Genomic DNA, 23,691 nt, shown 5'->3' with positions numbered 1-23,691 from the left:
ATATACTTTGCTTTAATCGTAGACAAGGCGACACATTTTTGCAATCTTGATTGCCATGAAACTCGCTCCCCTAGCACCTACAAAGGTCATCATATAACCCGAAGTGGACTTTCGGGAATCATTGTCACCGGCATAATCGGAATCTAAAAAACCACTCAACTCGGACTTTCCTTTTCCATAACACAAGCAGAATCTAGAAGTGCCTCTAAGATACTGCAAAATCCATTCCATGGTGCTCCAATGCTCTTTACTTGAATTTGAAAGAAATCTACTCACAACACCAACTGCATGAGTAATATCCGGTCTTGTACAAACCATGGCGTACATCAAACTACCCATAGCGGATGCATAAGGAATTTTCATCATTTCTTCATTCTCTTTCTTACTTGTAGGACACTCATTACTACTCAACTTGAAGTGACTAGCAAGTGGAGGATTTACTGGCTTAAATGTGCTCATGTTGAATCTTTTTAGCACCATTTCAATGTACTTCTCTTGAGATAGCCAAAGTTTTCTATTCTTCCTATCATGAGTGATTCTCGAGCCAAGGATTGCTTAGCCGGTCCTAAATCCTTCATCGCAAAGGCTTTACTCAACTCATTTTTCAAGCTCTTGATTTTGTTAGCATCATGCCCAACTATCAACATGTCATCCACATAGAATAGGAGGATAATAAAATCATCATTTGAGAATCTTTTCATAAAGACACAAGAATCATAGTTGGTCTTACCGTATCCGTAAGTTTCCATGAATAATTCAAACTTCATGTACCACTATCTTAGCGCTTCCTTGAGACCATATAAACTCTTTTTCAACCTACATACAAGATGCTCCTTGCCTTCAACTTCAAAACCCTCCAGCTGCTCCATGTACTTTTTTTCTTTTAAGTCTCCATGAACAAAAGCTGTTTTAACATCAAGTTGTTTGATTTCTAAATTCAAACTAGCAAACAACCTAAGAACAACTCTAATAGAAGGCATTTTCACAACAAGAGAAAAAATCTCTTCAAAGTTAATTCCCTTCTTGTGACGAAAGCCCTTCATAATAAGCCTAGCCTTGTATCGTGATTTCAAACTACTCTCTTCCGTCTTTAACTTGTACACCCACTTATTTGTGAGTGTTCTCTTGCCCTTAGGCAACTTCACCAACTCAAATGTATAGTTCTCATACAAAGATTTGAGCTCATCTTGCATAGTTTCGTGCCACTCATTCTTTTCATCACATGGCACAGCTTCTTCATGAGTTTCAAGCTCTCCCGCATCAGTGAGTAAACCATACTCATTGATATCTTTGTGACGGTTAACGTTCTCTTTTTGATGTTGTAACTTGAGGTAGGATCGCTTGTTCTTGCTCAACCGATTCTTCTAGCACAACTATTTCTTCTGTCTCACTTAAATAATCAACATTCCGTGAGGACTCACCTTGTTCATGATTTTCATATACTTCTCCCCCGTGATTTCCACCCAATATGATAGGAGGATATGGGCTAAAACTAACAACATGCTGAGCTACATTCTTTGGCTTTCCCGGCTTCTTGATGTCTTCAATGGTTTGATGCTCAAAGAACACCACATCTCGTCTTCTAATGACTTTCTTGTAGCTGGATCTCATAATCTTTAGCCAAATTCTTTATGTCCATAACCCAATAACATACAATGTTTAGACTTGTCATCAAGCTTCGACCTTTCATCTCTTGGAACATGCATAAATGCCCAGCAACCGAATATTTTCAGTTAACCGTAGGAAACATTTTTCCCACTCCATACTCTTTGTGGAACATCCCCTTTAAGAGGAACCGATGGAGAAAAATTTATCGAGTCAACTGCCATTCTCACTGCTTCACCCCGCAATGACTTAGGCAACTTCGCATGAGATAGCATACACAGAATCCGATCATTGATCATCCGGTTCGTTCTCTCCGCTACTCCATTCTGTTGTGGTGTTTTCTGAACAGTCTTCTCAAGCTTGATACCATAATCCCCGTAATAATACTCAAACGAACCTCTATATTATCCACCGTTGTCAGCTCGAATACATTTTAGCTTCTTCTCGATTTCTCTTTCAACAACGATATGAAATGGTTTAAAAACCGCAAGCACCTGGTCTTTAGATTTCAAAGCAATAGCCCATATTTTTCTAGAGCAATCATCAATAAATTCACAAAGTGAAATGCACCACTAAGTGTTCTAGCATCCATGCAACAAACATTAGTGAGAACAAAATGAAGTATATTTGACTTTGTGTGTGGAGATGAACTATGAAATGAGAATCTACATTCTTACCCGTTAGGCAATGATTACACTCCATCATATTTCTCTCCTTCAATGGTAGAAGATTTTTCCTAGCAAGAGTTTCAAGCCCCTTCTTGCTAAGATGACCAAGCCTCATATACCATAAGTCAATTGAGGAGTCCTCCACTACATTTACCTCTTCTCGCATCAAACTTGCTTGCATGGTGTAAAGAGTGCATCTTTTCTTGCCTTTTGCCACTACCATAGTCTTTAGTCAATTTCTATTTGCCATCGTAGAAGGAATTGCAACAACCATCGTCATCTATGGTACTTGTGGAGATCAAGTGAAGTTGAATATTTGGAACATGTCAGCTGAGGAGTCCTACACAATTGTCGTTACAAATGAACACAATATCACCCTCCGATGTAATTGCCGCGGTAGCCTGATTTTCTTCTTTCTTTCTATCTACATTTCTATCATGGGATTTATCTCTCTTTGGTTGCCAACACTCTTTGGCATAATGTCCCATCTTGCCACAATTGTAACACTTCACACTCCTCCTCAACCTTGACTTCGACCTTCCTCTTGATTTTCCCCGTCATTACTTTGAAACTTTCATGATTGACTTCTTGCTCTGTTTTCTATGACAAGTGCCTTCGATCTAGAAGCATAATTCAAGCCTTTTCTCCTTGTTTCTTCATTGAACAAGTTTTCTCTAACCATACTCATAGAAAGCACATCGTAAGGAGCCGAATTGTTTAACGCTACAACTAAGGAGTCCCAACTATCGAGAAGAGTACCAAGCAACAAACATGATTGCAATTCATTACCAAGGTCAATCTCAAGGTTTGTCAATTGATTTACAGCATTTTGGAATTCACTCAAGTGCTCCGACATGCTACTACCCTCCTTGTATCTCAAATTCACAAGTTGTTTAACTATAAGAACTTTATTTTATGGAGTTCTCCTCTCATAGAGATCTTACAGTTTCTTCCAAAAAGTATCCGCCTTCATTTCTTTGGCAACATGGTGAAACATAATATCGTCAATCTATTATTGGATAAAGCCAACCGTTTTCTGATTCATTTGCTCCCACTCTTTGTCTTCCTTATCTCCTTGAGTGTCACGCCCCGATCTTCCAGCACACGACATACATACCAACTCATCCCTCAAGTTATAAAGGATAGCATCACGGGCATGCTATCGACCTTCAATACTTAACTACACATGCGGAAATGTATAATACTCCCAAACAATAACATAAGACATTGATAGACAAGTAGGAAACGTATCAAATTCAAAAATACAACTTCATTTACAGACACGTCTTAGGCCAACCGAGACAATACGTTAATCAGCCCCATACTTCGGGATGGGATAGGATCAATTTCGTATCTACTCTATATAAGGCTACGTCACCCTCATCCTCATCGCCTTCTCAAAGAACTACTAGCTCCATTACTTAGAACCCGAAAATGATTTAACAATGATGGGTAAGAAATAAATCTCGGTGAGTCAACGCCTAAGCCCGGCTAGGGCGTTAATTCGCTTAGAACCCCTACTAAGTAGTCACAAAATCATAGTATAAATATCTCATTCACATGCGAGCTTACCCGCCAGAAGCCTTACATAATGTAATGTATAACATGACATATCAATCATATCAATCAATTCATGGGCAAGGTATCACATCAACTTATCCAGTATGTTCTATCAATCAATCACATATCACAATGCGGATATCTCATCCACATTCAACTTATCTATCATAATACCACACAAAATGCAATTATAACTCAAAAATGTGTGAATATGTACTTCGGTCGTTCTGCTCAATTTGTCCCATACCAAATTTCATAGTCGAGATGCACACACACTCACCCATGAACAGGTTGCAATTGCATACGGTCCAATTATTACACGTGGGTCCCACTGCCTATGCACTCCCCACGTGAGGGCGTGTTGTGGGTATACACGTGCCCCGTCTTCTTCCCCCTCCCCCGCAGCACGTGCAATGCAGGTGCCTGCAATTGCATATCCAAAAACGAGGGCGAAAAAATCCTGCCCGACTCCGTTGCTTGTCCGTCGTCCGATTCTCCTCCGACAGCCCATATCCGACCAAAATAATTAGTGGGTTTTATTCAACATGTTGATACGACTACATAGGTTTTAGAATCAATGAAAATGATTTAGAAATTTGAGAGAATCAAGCAAAATTCCATCTAGATGCAACCGTTAACCCTAATTGCTTCTGCCATGAAAAATAACCTCCAGCGATTAGTGACATGCTGAATTGATAGAGGGCTATTGTTCCTCATGGCAGTATGACCATACCGATCCGAAGTCGGGTCGTGGGTTGCCAAAATTTGGCCAGAATCAATACTCTCTCTCCGGCCCGAAAAACCCAAATTTGCGATTTACCCATAGCCCACGAAATTCACCTAAAACTCAATAATTCAATCACAAATCATGCATTAAACATCAAGGCAGATATTATACATGCTCTGATACCAAATGTTAGTACTTCTTAAGACTGAATATCCTGATTATACGTTGTCAAACAAAATCACGTATAATCAAAACCAAATGCGAAAATGTGAGGAATCTTTACTTAGCTCCATCCATTGATAAAGACGATTGACAAATCAAAATCCGTAGAGCGTTGAACAATCAACGATGGGTGCTTCTAGCCAATTGCCCTCTCTATGCGATGGTATGTGTTTATTGTAGAAACGTACGTTATGTATGTATGTTAGAATGAAAACCGACGATTAGAGGGTTTGACTTAAATGACCCTTTTAAATTCTCCCATTTGCACCCCTTCGGATAACGTCATCCATCAATACGTTATCGTAACTTTTGGGTATCGTGACTCTTGGATGAAAACAGAAATCACTCAATTTAATGCGATCAATAAACATTAATGAAATAATCAAATGTGGAATCAAATTATCTATAAAATATTATAACAGTCCCAAGATTTGTTGTGGAAAGGTAAACTCTATCCATGGCTACTGTCTTTGTGCTCTAGGGAACATCATCTCGAAGTTTGGAGTACATTCCACGATCTGCTCTTTTGTCTTGTGTTGTGTTTGAAGAAAACTAATATTGTTTTATTTGAGTGAGATGAAGGTAATATCATAGTCTATAGCTAGCGACGCATGTTAATAGCTTACATTCGCAATCTTAATGTAAAAGCAAACAGAATGCCTTACAAGACATCATATCTCTTGTTGGGAGAGCGTAGAAGCATCGACTCTGATACCATATATCATTTGTTGGGAGCACGCAGAAGCATCGGCTCTAACACCATATATTATTTGTTGGGAGCGCTCAACGGAAGTCAGATACATTCACCTAAAGAGATTGTCAAGAGAGAGCCCTAGTAATTGCCCATCAACATATCTAGTTGGACCCATATTCACTAAAAAACTTAAGTCAATAAGTTATGGGCCAATTAAGATATATTAACCGCTCAACCCCACATCATTTCTCCGATGTAGGACTTCTTTAACACATGAATTAGGGAGAGAGGGGACATGGTGGGAGACTTCAAGAATCTTCTCGAGAATTCAAGATGACTCCCCGGGCGTTGCTGCACTTCGTACTTGCTGGGGATCCCATGCTTGGAGTTGTTTCATATCACATAAGTGTTTTTGTTTCCATTTTCCTTCCGTTACTATTCTAATTCGAAGTTTGTTTCGCAGGCGAATCGTGACTTGAAATTTATACATTGCCTTATGCTGAAGCGCTTGGAAATTTTTGCATCTTGAGTTCAGACGTCGAAGTCATCCATGGGCCCCTATTTTTCACCTGTCCGATGTTCCTTTTGCAATATGTGGTCTTAGGTACCTGTCAAGTCTAAAGCTAGTGGGGTAGTGTATACGAGAGCTTCATCCATTTTTTGGAGAGATGGCGATCTTGACATGCTTGTCTTTAATGGTTTGTCATCAGATTAGGAAGCTTCCGGATCCCATTGGAAAATTGAGATCGTTGCTCGTATTAGATTGGTTCAACACAGGAATCAGACAATTAGTAGATTCTATTGAATGTTTGAAAAGGTTGGAGAAAATAAACCTGGGATATACTCGGATAACAGAGCTACCCAACTCCATTAGAGAACTCGAATCATTGGTCGACATAGACTTGTAGTGTTCAGAGATTACAAAGTTGCCACTTATATTGAATATTTCAAATGACTAAGGTGCTTATTTATGACTTTTGATAAGATAAGAAAGTTACCTCATTCTATAGGAGATCTCAAAAGGGCGGAGGAAATGAACCGGCAATCCACTTAGATAAGGGAGCTACGAATTACATTGGAGGACTAGAGTCATTTCTCTAGTTGGATGTGAAGCATACAAAGATTACGTAACTATCTACTTCTGTTGGATATCTCAAAAAGCTGAAGTGCTTAAATACTTATTAAAGTAAGATAACAGGGCTACCAACGGCCATAAGGATGTTGGAAAATCTTGAAACGTACACATATCACGGTTGTAGAAATATAGCTATCACACGGCCTCCTCAACTTTAGACCATTCAATATGTGATGATGATCCTCAACTTCTCACATCCTTTGCGATGATTCTCAATCTCTCACAAGGCTTCCTTTAGGTCTTCATTTTTTTCGAATTTAGTGATGCCAAGAAACAGATAGAACAACCACTCTTTTCCAAATAGAGATATTTGTCCGTGTTAATACTCTCTAGATGGGGGTTGAGAGAGATCGAGTTTGAAAAGCTAGAGAATCTCCATTGTTTAAAGGTTTGCGATGGTGAATCGTTTTTTTTATTGGGCCTATCAAGTTTAGAGAAGCTCAAAAGAGCTAGAAATTAGTCGGTGCTCGCAGCTAATCAAGATTCGAGATTTGGTAGAAATGGAATGGTTAGAGGAATTATTTATTGAGATATACAGCTCAAATAGGGAGGTTACCCGATCTATCGGAGCTTGATAATTTGTGGAGATTGTGGGTAAGAAGATATGAACCATCGGATGGTTCGCCCGATTTACCAAACTCACAAGAGAATTTATCAATTTGAAATTGGAGCTCCAAAGAAAGTCTACCTAATCTATCAAAACTAGGTGGATGATTGAGCATATGCGCAGCGGTGTGCCACCAATTTAGTACTAAACCTTTCTTTGTTAATTTATTGAGCATATGCCCGGCGATGTGTAGTGTTGTACGAGAAAATGACATTAACACTTTCTCCACCCGACACATGGCAAACTTTCTTCCATTTTTTCCGTTTTCTTAGGCTAGCTTAATTATGAGTAACACATGAAGAAATGCCATGGTTTCTTTTCAAAGGAAACTCACATCAATCGTTATGAAGGTATAAAAAGTTCAATGGGACAACAAGCGTTAGAATTGAAATGTTTTGTGGATGCTAATTGGGGAGGTGATATTAATAGCAAGAGGTCAACCAACGGATATTTATTTCCCTGTTCGATGGAGATGTGAGTTGTATGAGAAAGAGGCAAAACATGATTACTTTATCTAGTACAGAGGCAGAGTACATGGCTCTCACTCATGCTGCTAAGGAAGTGATCCGGATGCGCAGATTGTGTAAAGAGCTTGCTTTTACACAAAGAGAAGGGAAGATTGGGTATGATAGTCAGAGTGCTATATTCTTGGCTAAAAATCCTAGATTTTAGTGCAAGAACAAAGAACATCGACATCCAATATCACTTCATCCTAGAAAAAGCAGAACAAAAAGTTGTAGTGCTGGAAAAAGTTGACACACGCTTGAATAATGCAGATTTTTTTACCAAGGCAGTAAGTGCAGAAAAGTTTAAATGGTGTACAAGCGTGTCGGGTCTAAAGAAGCATGGGAAATATTCACCAAGTGAGAAAATGTTGGGGTGAGATTTATACTCCCCAACGGCAAGAAAGCACGTGGGTCATGCTTATCGATAGTTTGAGCCCATACTTTTTAATTGATAGTTTGGGCTTGGGCTCATAAATAGCTACTGATCTATATACTCTTTATTGTTTGTAATTGAGTGATATAACAAGAGGTGTGAGGTACTAATTATAGTGAAACCCTCTGTTGGATGTAGCCCCAATTTAAGGGTAAACTATGATAAAACATTATGTCTCGATTTCTCTTTTTTAATTTCTCTTTTACTGTGATTTGATTGTGTGCTGAATCCTAACATATGATATTAGAGCCGCTTGATTGGTGGCCCACTCATAATATGTGTCGGTATTCGGTGTTCGGTGCCTGCGCCGGGCATGGCGATTAGGGGTGAACATGGCCAGGTGGGCGGGCTATGGACCAAGACCCCGAAACTAACCTCGTTATAACCGGTTCCAAATTTTTGGAACCTAAAACTTACCTTATTAGTACTAGAACCTGTTTTGGATCCTACCCTATTTTTTTGGTGTTGTTCCAGAGTCTACCCAAGAACATTTTTCTTCATTTTTTTCAGCAAAATAATATGAGTAGCGATGAAACGATATAAAGTAAAGGATGAATAATAACACTCACTATTCACCAAAAGTAATAATCCCTAATATGATCAATAGAAATTACAATCCACCAAAAACAGAGAAGGTGAGGCGAGCGAGACTATTCTTTTTTTAGTAGTAGTTAAAAATCAATTCCAAAATTGGTCCGGTTCCCAAGTACTTGGAATCATGAACCGGCTTTGCTCCAACCAGTTCCCAAAATTTAGAACCGGTTATCGAACCCGTTTGAATGAGAACCGATTCCCGAACCTATTTTTCAGGTGGTCCGATTCGGGTTTTGGGCAAACCAGGTCCGGTTGCATACCCCTAATGGCGATGGGGGCTAGAAATAAGGAAAAAATTAAAAAGAGGAAGGAACGGAAAAATAAAAGAATGAAAATAAAAAATAAAAAATTTAACAAAAAAATAAAAAAAAATTTAAAAACTATAAAAGTGTTCACGTCAACATTAGCCGTGCCAAGTAAGACAACCAATGTCCACATGAGTATTTTTGGGCCAAAATGGCCGGATGGACTGAATTACTACTAATGTGAAAAGCTTTAGTGCTAAATTGGTTCAATTGAGAATTTTAGGATTTAATTAATACCAATGTAATAAATTGAGGACATTTTTGATACTTTTCTCCAATACTTGCAATTGTAAGTACATGTCCGTTAGTCATCAATTATGTTCATTTCTTCACATATAGAGAAATGTTTCTCAATAGAAAAGGCAATTTTCAGTGCTAGCATGTCTGATTTTCTACTTGCAAACTAGTAATTGTTGTTACTTTACCTATTTCATTCTCAATATTTTGGAGGCAAAGTCTCTTTCATAGTGTTTCAAATTAGAGGAATAACAATGGGAGTCTCAAGTTCTTGAGAAATTTATGATAAAAACCAAAGGCGAAGCTCATGTTGGGTTCCTCTATGCTAGTAAATGGAAAAACGTGACGAGAAATTTAGTCCTAAAATTTCATTTGTAGTGAACTTCTTTTATAGTGAGCTGCTTACATAGTAAACAGAAACAGAATGGCAAAAAAAGGTATTTTAGAAGCATCGTCATCACGCTATTTATCTTCGTAATCTAGTAGAAAAAGTAGCATTTGGGTTCAATTTAGTTTCATTTTTACAATAGACAATAAAATCTCTCTATATGATGAAATTTTCCTGATAAGGTCGTATTTATTTTTTGGCGATAGAATGAGTCGAGTTTGAATGTCCACTCAAAAGCTATAGTAATTTTCGCATGGGACCTGAAACTATCTTTTATCAAATTCTAAGACTAGGCTAAGTAGAGCATGACTGCTCCATATATGTAGAACAAAACGCGGGACTAGGTCAGCTTCTGGTAAAAGTCATGGTATAATAGGAGATGCCCTTTTCTGAGATGAGACATGATTGTTTAGCTACGAAGATGATATGGATAATTTTAATATGATTGAGTAATTGCAGCTGTAAAACTGTCATAAGCATATATCAAATAAATAATGTTTCATATTGGACATCAATATATTCCAATACCACATTTACACAGACTCCTTATTCCATTTCATTCGAACTCCACAGGAGAAAAAAAAGGGGGGCTCCCAGGCCAGAGAAGAGTGACACATAATGCAATCTACGACGTTTTGGTACTTAAACTTGTTCTTCCAGACCATCACATGGGCAATGGATCGACGTACAGAGACGTTACATACATTTTTAACGTGGTCTCCGCATGAGTGTAGAGATCTATCTCATCTTTATACACCACATGCATGGCCCGTGCAAAATTCAGAATTCGCGTGAGGATTGGCCTGGGGACAATGGCCGGACGGCGCAGCCCTTCGTTAATGTCCTTCCACGCGTCGGCCACCTGTTTACGGAGTTCCTCCTTAGCCACTTCATCGGTAACTCCATACTGTTTCATGAAACACTCCACTGAAGTTGCCCCATGACCTCTCTCTTGCTCAAACTGTTAACAAATATCTCTTGGGAATTATTATTTTTTCTCTTATTGATGAGATCTATCAGACAAAAGTTATATAAGTTGATGTTGTTCAATGGTGTAGCTTTTATATACCTTGTGTCCGGCAATGTCATCCATGAGCCGACCGACTACTTTCACAGCCTTCGCCATCTTGGGGTTGCTGTATAACAGCCAGTCAAAAACATCTTTGGTTACAATATCTCCCATTTCCAGAAACGACGTCACCGGTAGTACTTCAAGAGCAGAGGATGCTAATGCAATGGGCATGTACTCCTCCATCATTGGTACGTGGTTTTGGTGGAACCATTTGGCCTCGGCGAAATACGCTCTCACTTGGTTTTTCATCTAAGGATTCATCCTCAAACATAAAGCTACGTCAATATTCAAACTTCAATGTGTCTGGTGGACTTAAATATATGACGGTCTCTCGTTTTTATATAAAAACCCGATATTTTGTTGCTGGTGGATGGAGTAAAAATTGCATTTGATTGATATAACCTTGAATAGCTTACCGCTTCTTTTGCATAGAAGAGCCGGTACGATCGTCCATTTCTGGTCATCTCATAGCCAATTTCATCATACAGATCAAGAACTATTTTGTAACACGCTTGCATGTACTCTGGCAATCCATCTTTGGCATTGACATCCCACCTGAATTCAAGTTCAGAAATATCACACTCGACCCTAATTAACAGTTGATTAAATTAGAATAAGCAAGTTTATTATTGGTAAATTGAGAAAAGCATCCGAGTGCAACCTGTACCTTTCAATTGCTTCCGTGAAGAGTTCTAGTTCTTCCAATGTGCCATGGACATCGTAGATGTCGTCGATAATGGAAACCAGGATTCCCACTTTGGTTAGTATTACCCTAGCGGTTTCATATTCCGGCTCAAAATAGACTCCTGACATCCAGAGATACATCTCCACAAGCCTATCTCTAGCAAATGGTAACTTCCTTTCTACCTCTAAATCCTTCCACCACCTACAGTATACAAACAAAACCTATTTAAAGATCACATCATTGAAAGAATTATAGAAAGTCTTTTAGACCGATGAGCCAAAGAGATTAACACATCAATCTGTGATAATTTGGCGTTCTCAGAACATCTAGCTACTATAGCCATGCCATCATGAAGCCAACCTTGTAAGGTTGCCGAGTTCCTTCTGGTGTTGCCCTTGCAATATGTTGAAATCGAGTTTAGCTAAGGATAACATGACTTCATTATGCAAAGGATTCTCTTGGTAGAGTGGAATGTAATGCCTCGCCTCTAGCCTTGGCATTCCCTTGTGGATTGGCTGGTTTAAGGCACGACGCACTTGTTTTCCAAGATTGGGGTTTGGTTTTCCTTTATCAGTTGATTTAAGGTGAGTTACAGTAAAACCGATTGCATTGTCCAAAATATCATCACCATGAGACCTCAGATGGCAAGCTTCAAATAGACTTAGCAGTCCTTGCACGTCGGCGATGAGTGATTCGCTAAAATTCCCTTTGTTGTCCTTGAACTTGTTAAAGATTGCTGAATGGCCAAAAGAAAAGTGGCAAAAGATGTTATTATGTGATACTATGAAAAATTCATGTTCAACAAGAAACAATTGGAAAAATGACGTACTAAACTGAGGAATTAGAAGAAAGGACTATTCACCTTTCGAAGCAAGAATATTTGAAGAACGCCAGAATTGAGAATCTCAAAGAGAAAGTTTAACCAATAAAGAAATCAAAACTAGTGAGAGCTAAACATGTTAGTGATATTATGTGCTCACTCTAATCAATCAAATGGACAATCAACCAGTGCCTGCATTATAATTTCGCCAACCAATCGATAAATGAGAATTAGAACATTACATACCACTTGAAATAGTGTAACCATGTTGTCTCAACAATCGAAAGAGAAGAGCGACCGTATGCAAGTCATTGTTGTCGCCGCAGTGAAATCCGGAATAGCTTCTTTGGATTTGTTCCAGTTGCTGATCTATCTCAATTTCAAAATGGTAGGCAATTCCTAAGCGTTGGATTTGATCTATCAAGTTCAATTTCTGCGAAGGCTTAGCCGTAGCATCCTTCAACATATTGCTCACTTCTCCTTTCAATCTTTCGATTCGATCCTCTGCTATGGCATGAGAACTCTACAATCAATGTAAAATTGGATGTTCAAAAAATAATTAGCGGAAAATGACGTGAATTTAGATTTAATGCAAGAAATACACTAGGTTGCCTATGATCCGATTGACCACAATAAATATGATTGAAATTACCTAAAATTCTTCCATCATGACTAGTTTTATTAAGAGTGAAGGGATTCTTTCTACATTTGTTAAGTATATGCGCATGACACAAGGTACACATAGAAACTTTGAATTATGTCAACACTAACACATGCATGCAGTTTCAAATCAATTTCTCTTTATCAAATGCAGTGGGATGCTGTCCAATGATTCATGAAAGTTATGTTCTATGTTCTTAGCTTTCAGAAAACACAACGAACGAAAAAATCTCGGAACATTATCCAAGAATAGCTTGTATGTCACCATCGAGCTGGAGTCAGAAGCATATTTGAGAAAATAATCCCCCCATATGCCTGGATGAAAATTTGCTGATCGGCGTACAGCGAATTGGCTTGCATCTTGAGCAGAAGAAGATGGGATCGCTGAAATCTGAAGAGACATTTCTTTTCCGCTGTTTTCTTGGTTGAGGTGACTGAGCAAATACAGATGAAGAACACTGGAGGGTGGAGGCTTTTCTGGGATTGTCGAAACCACATCGATGGGTATTTATAGGCTAGGGCATCTGATTTTGGCCTGCGTCAATAATCTGGGTAGATTACGGTGTTATTAATGTTGAATTGGAATTTTACATCTTAAATAACTATGATCAGCTCCGTAATTTCCGAAAATTTTGGTCTCTTTTTTTTCTGTTCTTCAGCATTTGTCAACTCTGATAACCCTCTAAGTACATTGTAAAAAGCTCTTGCTTGATCGTGTACTCATGCAAACTTATTTTTCGGGTGTATCTTTACTTTTGCCGTCCTGTCGTGGTTTTTCGGAGTGTTATCCTCTGAAACTCTGGTGACATGCGTTTCGGTTTAACCTCCTACGAGGGATATCAGGTTTTCGGCTGTAAAATTGTACTTTTAATTAGTAAAGCCATATGAGATTACTGGTTTTGGACACTATGCCTCATTTGAATCTTCTGTACATTCTTTTTCACCCTCCAATAGCAATGCTAAGCAAATTTTAAGCCAGAACACAATGATTAGAGTTTGTTAATGGCTTTCTGTTTGGTGAAGTAGTAGCCTCTGTTTTCTTGAGAGAAGAGGAGTCATTTGACTATGGATAGAAGAAAGGAATGACAATCACAGCGGTTAGAATGCACGTGTGAGTTGTGTTAGAAAAGTCCCACATTAGAGAATTAATGTGGTGTGGAGCAGTTAATATATCCAAGTTGACCCATAACTCATTAGCTTAAGCTTTTGAGTGAATATAAGTCCAACTAGATATGTTAACGAGCTCGGACTTGGGCTCCCTCTTGGCAATCTTCCCGGGTAAAGGTACTGGACTTCTGCTGCATGCTCTCATCAAATTTTTCGATCTTTGGTGAATATCTCAATGAAGGAATCTGGTGTGACGTTGTGGTGTAGCAATGCGGGCTCGATGGATATTTATGGAGATTCAAGTTGAGATATGTTGGTGCAAAATGATACTTCGATTAAAGGGGAGTAAACCTAACACTGGAGCTCACACGTGATGAGGAGATTGTTAGAATGCACGTATGAATTGTGTTAGAGAAGTCCTACATTAGAGAATTAATGTGGTGTGGAGCAGTTAATATATCCAAGTTGGCACTTTTGAGTGAAGGTGAGTCCAACTAGATATGTTAACGGGCTCAGACTTGCGCTCCCTCTTGACGCTCTCATCAATAGCGTCATCTAATTGCCTCAACGCATAGCAAAAATTGAGGTCATCCATCAAACGTTTATTTTCTCAAAACAAGTTCTTCCATCAAATTTCAAGGTCAGATTGACATACCATGTGAAGGTGTTACTGTACAAAAGATGAATATCTCATGAATGCCGTCATGGACGGCTCTCCCAGAATTCAAGCTGACTATTTTGCGAACTGTCCGAGCTATATTGGCAAGGACAACGTGAAACGCCTGAACCTTGAAAATCCACAAACCTCATATCGTGTCCGAGGTCGCTTCATGTACGAAAATGATCCGTTCAAAACTGTCGAATGCTTCTGAGACACGCAAGTTGGGTAAGTCCAGCAGGGGGGATGCACGATGCTTTTCTCAGTGGGTGGTCACTTTCATGACACCTCTCAACTTGACGGAGCTTGTCCGACTGATTGACTGACTTGTCACAAATGTCGCGTGTTCCATGTCTGGTGGCTTCTAGGTTCTATGACTCGTCCAAAATTTGAGCTCACTCAATTTCATCGTCTCTCCTCTAATTTGGTCTTTTAGGACACCTATTTTCCCCACGTTACTCGCTTAAATAGATAAGTATGATTGACATTTACAAAGTTCAACTTAATAATTTTCTAAGGGGGAAAGCATATCGCATTGATGCTAGCTTCGGGATGACCACATTCATATAATATTGTAAGACCCCTTCTGTGACATCCTGTAATCCGACAGGTCGGACCTTTAGGGGTTTCAAAAAAATAAAAATTTTGGACGTTTCCTCATCCTGGGTGCAATTCCTTCGCGGTTCGCCCCAAAGAGGTTCAAGAAAAATAAATTTGGACTGGATATGGGAAAGGACCCATTTACCCTCGAAAAATACCCCATTTTTAACTTGGAACGAAGGGTATTTTGGTCATTTTACCCCTTGGCCGAATTTTGACTATTTTTGGTGGAGAAAATCACCAATTTGTCCCTCTTGACTTTCAAGACACCAAAATATCCCACCCAATAATTATTTTAACCTATATTAATTATTTTGGCTTTCTTCTTCTTCATTTTTCAAGACCCCTTTCTCTCTCTAGCTCACTCCCTCTCTTGGCCGAACTCACCCTTGCTCATTCTCTCCCTCATCGAAAATTCTTCAAACAACCGCCGGTGTCACCTTGAACCGCCGGAGCTCGACTACCGCCGTGAGCTACTCGGAGTCGCCGGATTTCCGTGGGTTAAAGCCGGTCAAGAGGAGTTGCCGGAGCCGCCGGATTAGGGTCAAAATTTTTCTTGGTTTCTCGCCGGAAAACTTGCTAAAATAGTGGTAAGTTGGTCCCTAACCTTATATTAGGTATCTAGGATGCTAATGGACTTGAGATTTGGTAGATTTGGGTGAAAAATTGGTTGTTTTTGGCCATTTTTATGCCTTGGCCGAGAATGAATATTTGGAGGAGAGAGAAAGCTTGTTCTTGCATGAATAGTAAAGTCAAGAAGATAATAGTGGTCAAAGTTTAACTATGGTTACTTTATGCCCTAACTAGAGTTACTTTATGCTATAGTTTAATCATGGTTAGGTTAGTATTTAACTCTAGTTAATTTTTGAACCATGGTTAGTTAATATATTAACTAGGATTACTTTTATGTGATATAAAGTTGTTATGCCATGGCACTAAATAAATGTGGCATTAGTACTATAGTTTAGTACTATAGTAGAATTATTTTATATGTTAGAAAATTATTATTGTTCGGCCGTGATAAATTTCCACGTTGGTATAATTTTAATGGTACGTGATTTATAAATTGCTACGTTAGCGTAATATGGTCGCATGACGTGGATTAGATACTATGGTAGTGTTAATTGATCGGGTAGTATGAATTAATATTGGGTTTAGTGTGGATTAATCGGGTGATCCCGAATTATTAATTCTCTAACGTGAGTGAATCACGTGGTCCCGATCTATTCCGAGAAAATGAGAAGGGTCGTATTCAATCAAGTCGTGCGAGGCCAAAGTGAGCCGTATTCGTCCGATTGTCCGAGACCGAGAAAGTAAGAAAGTCGTGTTCAATTAAGTCGTCCGAGACCAAAGTGAGTCGTGTTCGACTAATTGTCCGAGACTTGATCCGGTCGTGTTCCTATGTGTCCGAGACCGAGATCCGTGGGTCGTATTCCTATGTGTCCGAGACCCTGGTATATATATAGAGCCATGTTCCATAAAGGTCCGAGGCTCAATGTTATGAACTTATTTGATGGCGGTGGAGTAACGTGGAATATTTCTGGAGTAACGTGGAATATTCTGGTGTAACGTGGAATATTTCCGGAGTAACGTGGAATATTCTGGAGCGACGTGAAATACTTCCGGAGTAACGTGGAATATTTTCGGAGTGCCGTGGAATATTTTCGGGGTAACGTGGAAATTTTTGGAGTAAGGTGGACATTTATATTATGGCCTGGTGTGCTAAAAACGGGCCCCGGGAGCACGTAGAATATTTTATTGTTAGACGCGGGCGTGGAACGCCGAAACGGGAGTAACGTAGAATATTGGAGAAGGTGTGAGAATTTTCGGAGAAAGAACGGAATTTTCTGGAATTAAATTGTGGAATTTTTGGGAAGAAAGAAGAATTATTGGAAATTGTTCACTGAAAAATGTGTCTGGAGGCACTAGAGCCCTAATCTAGGATTAGGGGCTAGCTTACTGAGATTTTATCTCACCCCGTCGTGGGTTCGTTGTTTTTCGGACCACCCGCCTCAGCCATGAGTGTTCCGCCCAGGAGATTCGGTATTCCCTAATGTCATGGTACCGGGAGAAGATGGGAGGTTGTAGAGCCATCGGATGCGGAACAGCCACCCGAGCTTGACGAGGATGAGCTGGAGGCAAGAGATGATATAGTACCGGATAGCGAGAACGAGGCCTAGGGTAGTTGGCCTCTTGACTTTTGCTGGCTGTTTTATTTGGGATGTATAGTAGGCTTCGACCACGTAATCTTTTTGTTTTAGTGGTCATAGGCTTGTACAGTGGCCTCCGAAGCCGTAGATTTGGAAAATTGTATAGAACGTGTGGATATGTATATAAGTTTGTTTTTACCGTCCCAAGTCATCGTGATGTTAATTGTTTCTGTACGGGGATTTGTTTTTGCTTCCGCATGAATTTGTTGGCCTTTGGATCCTGGAGAACCGTACATAAGTGTGGCCAGGTGGGATGTCGATGAGCTCGCGGGGTTCGGGTCGTGACACCTTCTTACGTGCAAGCCGGACTAGGAGCGACATATGGACAAAAATACCCGGTAAGAATAGCACCTACTCATGATATGATGTCAGAATGTACAATACAAAAGATTGAACTAATACGTAGAGGGAGAGACATGAATCAAAAGAGTATATAAATCTTATCGTCAAGCGATGTGAGATTTCCGAGATTTCTAATATTTCAATAATAAGTAGAAGGAGAGACATGAACTCAAGTGAACGATTTTTGAAAGTTATGGCACTGAAGTGAATATCATACACAAGTTATATCACTTTTAATGTACTTTTCCCTCCTGAAGTGCTTCGATTTGCAACTGATAAAACCCTGTGTGATTTGTTCTTGCACTGTTTTGTTGAATCTGAGTCCGAGAGTCAAGTGCTTAGGTTTGAGTTAAAGTCGAACATTAATTGGAGATTAGCTAGTGGGTTTAAACTCCTCGGGATGCTGTCTCATTTGTCTGGAGCGAAATTAGCTTGATGTTTATGTGTGTTGCAGTATAAATTAACACCACATGTTTGTGAAAATGCTTTACACAAATGTTCATAACATGTTCAAATCAAGAATGGAAACCTCGATTCATTCATTTTAGTCCCGTTTCCTGAAATTTGGATGTATAGCCTAGAGTAACCCAATTGCTTTTTGTGGTTTTCTTTGTGTTGTTCGTGTATTCCTGCTGGATTCGACGGCCTTCACCAATGAGGGTGTGGTTTGGAGTCATCGGTTTTTACGGTGACATTCGTTACCTATGTATTTACTGCCTTAGTTTAACATATCCATGTTCTTTGAACGTACGTGTGTGGGGTTTTGGCTTTGCAGTCGAGTGACGGGGAGGTAAGTTACCGTGGAGCACGTTGTCCATGGCCTAAAGTTTTGAATACTTTAACGTTTTTGCGGTTTTTGTGTTGATTAAGGTTGAGCTCTCACTGTCTAAGAAGAAAGACTAATGGAAAAGCTGAAAAAATGAAAAAAAAAAATTAATGAAAGAAAACATATATATTTTTTTTTTGGGGGAAGAAATAAAAAAGTTAAAAAAACAAAAGGGAAAAAGAGAAATATGTTGTGATCATAGTGAAAAATGGGCTTAATGTAGGCAAAATATAAGAAAATGAGCTTGGTATGGTTGTATTCGAAGTTGGGCTTGACATATAAGCTCAATCACATCTGCCACCCAAACTTATAAAGCCTAAATCTGACTTGCATTCGGATTGGGCCCACGAATTCAACTCGTGTCTTCTTTCATGAGAACTATCAACAAAACAATATAAAAAAAATTAAATATTTAAAAAAATTAAACCAAAAATAAAAGCTTGACTGTTCCGTGCGTGTTTGGCTACGAAAGTGAAGTAAAGGATAAGGATGAATGAAAAAAATGAAACAAATAAAAAGATTAAAAAAAAAGTAATTAAAAGAATAAAAATAATAAGAACGGAAAATATGTAATATTGAAACCGGTTAAAATATAGGCTTTGATTAGATTTTAAATCTCAGCATTAGATTAAGATTAATTTCTTTTAGCTAGTACTCACGTAGTTTGAAGAAATGCATTGTATTCTATAGGTTGGCTTGGGGATTTAGGTTCTATACATTCGGTATAGTCATTGACTTAGTCTTTAACTGAAATAATTCTAGGGATTTTACTAGTATATAATTTAGACTAGTTGAACCTAGGTCTCATAAGAAAGGAATGTAATAGCAATGATGAGCTTTAAGAAGCTTACAATGAATTGATTAACTTAAGTTTGCTCTTCTCTTTCTCTGTTATATCGAGATTTTTAAAATTTTTCGACAAGGAATCACGTTCTATTATAAATATTTGACATCTTTTTTTATCTTTTGGTATGTTTTCTTCTTTTATTAAGCTTTCTTTAGCTGTATACCACCAACTGGCTTACCAAAGGTGCCAAGTGACTCATTTTTGCAGGCATTAAAAGACATATACAATAATTCTGAAGGTAACGGCAACGTCCAATCGAAGTCGATCGAGAATTTTGATCTCCCAACGAAGCCGTGTCAGAACAAGTACCCTTCGCCTGCGCCATCGAGAAGTGAATAAGTAATATATAGCTGCAATAGAAACTAGTGTTGACTGAAGTAACAGGAGAATGCAAATCAATTAAAAAAAAAAAAAAGATGACAAATTTAAAAATTTCTCAATAAAAATGGAACAGAAAGGCAAACTCACATTGATCAATTTTACGCGAACTTGTTGAAACTCATTATTTCTATTACGTTTTTTATTTTATTTTAGAGCACGGTTCAATGCTTATAGATCCTCCAAAATCACATAGATTAGACATCGGTCTTACATTTCTCACCTCATTGTTAAACTCGATCAATATGCTTTAGCTCCTAAAGATGGAGAGGAAGGACTCATTGAATGGAATAATGGTATGGACACCCAATAAAGGTGATGTCGAGTTGTTGCAGGGGATTGAATTCGAGGTGCTCTTGAGTTTCAAAGGGCTTAACACTCGCTTGAATTTCACCAAGTGCCTCTATCACTCCATGGATGAAGCTAGGGTTCACGATTTCAGATATCATCAAGAGATCAGAATATGTGATGCGATTGGGGTGAACTAGAGCGCGTGATCAAGAGCTCCGCATTTATATGCGATCTTTTACAGAAACTATGCATCAAGTGCCTGATGACTTCGCAAGCTTGCAAGCATGGTGAATTACTAGAGAAATCCCGAGCCTGAGAAATAAAGCAAAGCCATGATCTTGCCAATTTTCCTCGACGTGGATCCCAACGATGTCCAGCTCATAACGGGGCTGTACCACGACGCTATGCAGAAACGCGAGCAGAAGTTTGGTTGCAATGTAGTGCAGCGATGGAAGGAGGCTCTGAGGGAGGCCTCTCCTAGCAAAGGATGGGATGTCCAAAATAGAGGGTAAGGTTTGAGCCTTTTTGTAAATTACCAAAAATCTAAATCGTATTTAACAATTACAGCTTCAGCACAACATAATTTGTCTGTCTTTTTGTGTGTGTGTGTGTATGTGTGTTTTGTGGTTGGGGGGCTGTTTTGAATTAACTTTTCCTATATACCAACAAAAGATATACGCAGAATGTTTTGGCACGGGGGCGGTCGCCCTTGGTTGCCTCCCTACTTCCATGGCTGGTTTGTGTTTAATTTACAATATTCCTGAACTAGATAAGCTAATATTCCATCTACAATTTTTCTAACTAGACCCTTTTCTATCCAATATGATAGTCAAGGTGAACTCATTAGATTAATCGATGCTGAAATTTCAATCGAGATGAATAAAAGATACAAGAATCTGCCCAAACATTCTACCGGAATTCAACATCAAGTTGAAGACGTCATGCACTTGTTAGATGAAGGTTCTTCTGATGTCTGTTATCTAGTAATTCATGATATGGGAGGCAACCGTAAGACAACTCTAACTAAGGTTGTCTTTAGCCATATATCTAGTCGGTCTATAGGTGTAGCTTTCTTTAGGATGTTCAAGAAGCTTCAAAGGACGGCAAAGTTTCAATTGTGAAAATAATTATTGTTAGAAATTATGAATTTCAAACCAGTGGAGATTTTATGACTTTGATGTAGAGATTAAGCAAATTAAAAGAAGATTCCATGACAAGAAAGTTCACATTTTTCTTGATGACCTAGATAAGTGGGACCGACTCTTAAAACTTGTAGAAAAGCGTGATTGTTGGTCATGAGAGCAGAATTATTGTTACATCATGTTAGGTTAATGGGTGGGCCGTAGGCCACCCATGTGGGCTAACCCAGCCTCTAGCCCACAAGAATAACTTCATTTTGCAGTTATTATGAAAATCAAAGTACGTTCCTCGCATGATGTAATCTTCACGATCAATGATTCAAATATGTTATAGGATACGTTTTCCATGTAATCTGCTGCATTTGCTTTCAAGATTCATTCATTTCATTGGTATCAGAGCATGTTGTTCTTGTTTCCTGATATTTTAGTGTTTTGCAATCATAATCAAGTGCGAAAGATCCGTTTTCAAGCGTACTATTTAATGGCAGTAGAAGGATACTACAAGTGCCAATATTTGTATATGGCGCTCACTTTAGTGTCAATATTTTTTATTTTGGATCACTTAAGTGCCAATTTTTTTTAAAAACGATTATTTAAGTGCCAACTTCGGTGAGATCGCCGAAATTTTTGACCGTTGACACTAAATTGATCGTTTTTTCTTCGATTTAGTACTAAAATGATCATTTTTTTGGATCACTTAAGTGTTATTTTTTTTTAAAAATGATTATTTAAGTGCCGGCTACTGTGAGGTCGTCGAAATTTCTCACCCTTGGCACTAAAGTGATCGTTTTTTCTCCGATTTGACACTTAAGTGATCCCAAAAATAATATTGGCACCAAAGTGAGTGCTGTATACAAATATTGACACTTGAGGTATCCTTTTATCTTTAATGGCTATCGACATCTTTTTATCCAATGAAAGTTTTTTTCTAACACATAGACAGAACCATCTCATCGAGACGAGGATTTTGAGTAGTCGACCGTCTCTGGTGGATGTCATATGCAACGTCATGCGCCATGACAGGACTGCGGCAAAACGTCACATTTACACGTATTTTCCCTCGGTGAAAGTTGGTTTTGAATATTCCGTTTGACTCGTCTAGTCAATATGAGCATTTTGAGGGGTCGTCCGCCGTCGGTCAATGCCGGACAGAGTTGCATATGCCGACACGTGCCGGATACGGGCTCTATACGTATGCCTCACGTGCCACAAGCGTGTACGAAGAACCGTTGCCGAACATGCTTGTTGACGTCAATGTCCCAAGTCCTAACCCAACCAAGATCCGACTCGGTTTTCGACTCAATTCATTGATCGGGTCAACATTTGATCATTGATAGGTCAGACTAGTTAAACCGATCAATGGCCATACCAATCGGAACCGATCAGATCGGCAACTCAAGCCAAATGGGCCCCCGCGTGTGAACTACATGCGTCGAGTTTTCTGGGGTACGTGCAAGATCGTGTAATGTTTGTTCGGGGCGTGCGAGGTACCGATGTGTTCCTTTCGAAATTATTTGCATTGTGGTACGGTTATTTTACATGTTTGATAGTTTTAAAGTTGTAAAATACAAATGAAATCAATAATAGCAATAATAATAAAGTAAATGTTTGAACATTCTTAATTTTATTCATTGAATCATGGATTATGAGTAATCCTCTTGTTGTATATTTGTTAGAGAATGATGGTACGAAGGTATTGCACTCTCAAGACACCAAGAACGGAGGGACAAAGAAGGAACCTTTTGAGGCTAAGGAGAGAGTTGACTGATTATCGATGGAACGATGATGCTAACATGTTAGAGCATGTTATAAAGGTAAACAAGAAGATACTACATTGTTGACACACGATTTTTAATCGGTTTTTCATTAGTTTTATTTTCTAAAAATTCTCAAAAATTCATAAAAAATCAAAAAATTGAAAAATCAAGTTTGGAAGCCTTGGCCAAGCGTAAGGAACCAATTTTGAACAAAAAATAATTTTTCATATTTTTCACTTTTTTTTAATATTTTCGGAAAATAGGAAAATACTAGAAAATTCATAAAAAAAAATACTTCTCCAGGTTGTAAAAATATAGAAAAATATCCAATATTTTTATTTTAATTCCCTTTTCATATTTGCCTCAATAAAAATCAAAAATTGAGTTCAATTTTAGATGTTCCTTTACAACGCCTAGAGTTGGATTCGCATAAAAAATACAAATTGAGTCTTTTTATTTGAAATTTTTGCACATTTAGAGTCTAGACATTCATTTGCAGTCCTTTCAAACTTCAATTTGATCAATTGCAACCCCAATTGCGCGAATTGCACGAATTGCACAAAAATCCCTAAATTCTTTGCAATTTAGCCCCTAGAGTTTTTAATTTTTGAAATTACT

At 38.6% G+C, this 23,691-nt stretch overlaps 1 protein-coding gene and 1 long non-coding RNA gene across 4 annotated transcripts in view; one reads left to right on the top strand and one right to left on the bottom strand.

Annotated features, from left to right (window-relative positions):
* The window catches only part of LOC115736156 ((-)-germacrene D synthase-like), a 182,450-nt gene extending 169,107 nt beyond the window's left edge, over positions 1-13,343 (bottom strand). Inside the window, exons 1-7 of one of the 3 annotated variants that reach the window (XM_030667689.2) lie at positions 13,184-13,339; positions 12,505-12,781; positions 11,799-12,174; positions 11,421-11,639; positions 11,170-11,308; positions 10,751-11,002; positions 10,296-10,642 (exon numbers count right to left, since the gene is read on the bottom strand). In XM_030667689.2, coding sequence (XP_030523549.1) covers positions 10,346-10,642; positions 10,751-11,002; positions 11,170-11,308; positions 11,421-11,639; positions 11,799-12,174; positions 12,505-12,781; positions 13,184-13,321 — 1,698 coding nt within the window. In that variant the 5' untranslated portion in view covers positions 13,322-13,339 and the 3' untranslated portion in view covers positions 10,296-10,345. Of the gene's footprint in view, positions 1-10,295; positions 10,643-10,750; positions 11,003-11,169; positions 11,309-11,420; positions 11,640-11,798; positions 12,175-12,504; positions 12,782-13,183 lie in introns of those variants that run through there. The other 2 variants (XM_048277594.1, XM_048277595.1) reach the window with 2 other exon arrangements.
* LOC125314702 lies at positions 2,839-21,489 on the top strand. The gene is made up of 3 exons (XR_007198131.1): positions 2,839-2,973; positions 10,702-10,707; positions 21,478-21,489. It is a non-coding gene; the product is annotated as an uncharacterized LOC125314702 (long non-coding RNA).
* Positions 21,490-23,691: the final 2,202 nt, after the last annotated feature.

This window comes from Rhodamnia argentea, chromosome 4, assembly GCF_020921035.1.
Source record: "Rhodamnia argentea isolate NSW1041297 chromosome 4, ASM2092103v1, whole genome shotgun sequence".
Lineage (NCBI taxonomy): Eukaryota > Viridiplantae > Streptophyta > Magnoliopsida > Myrtales > Myrtaceae > Rhodamnia > Rhodamnia argentea.
The sequence above is the reverse complement of the archived record's forward strand: the minus strand, read 5'-3'. Positions and strand labels throughout refer to the sequence as shown.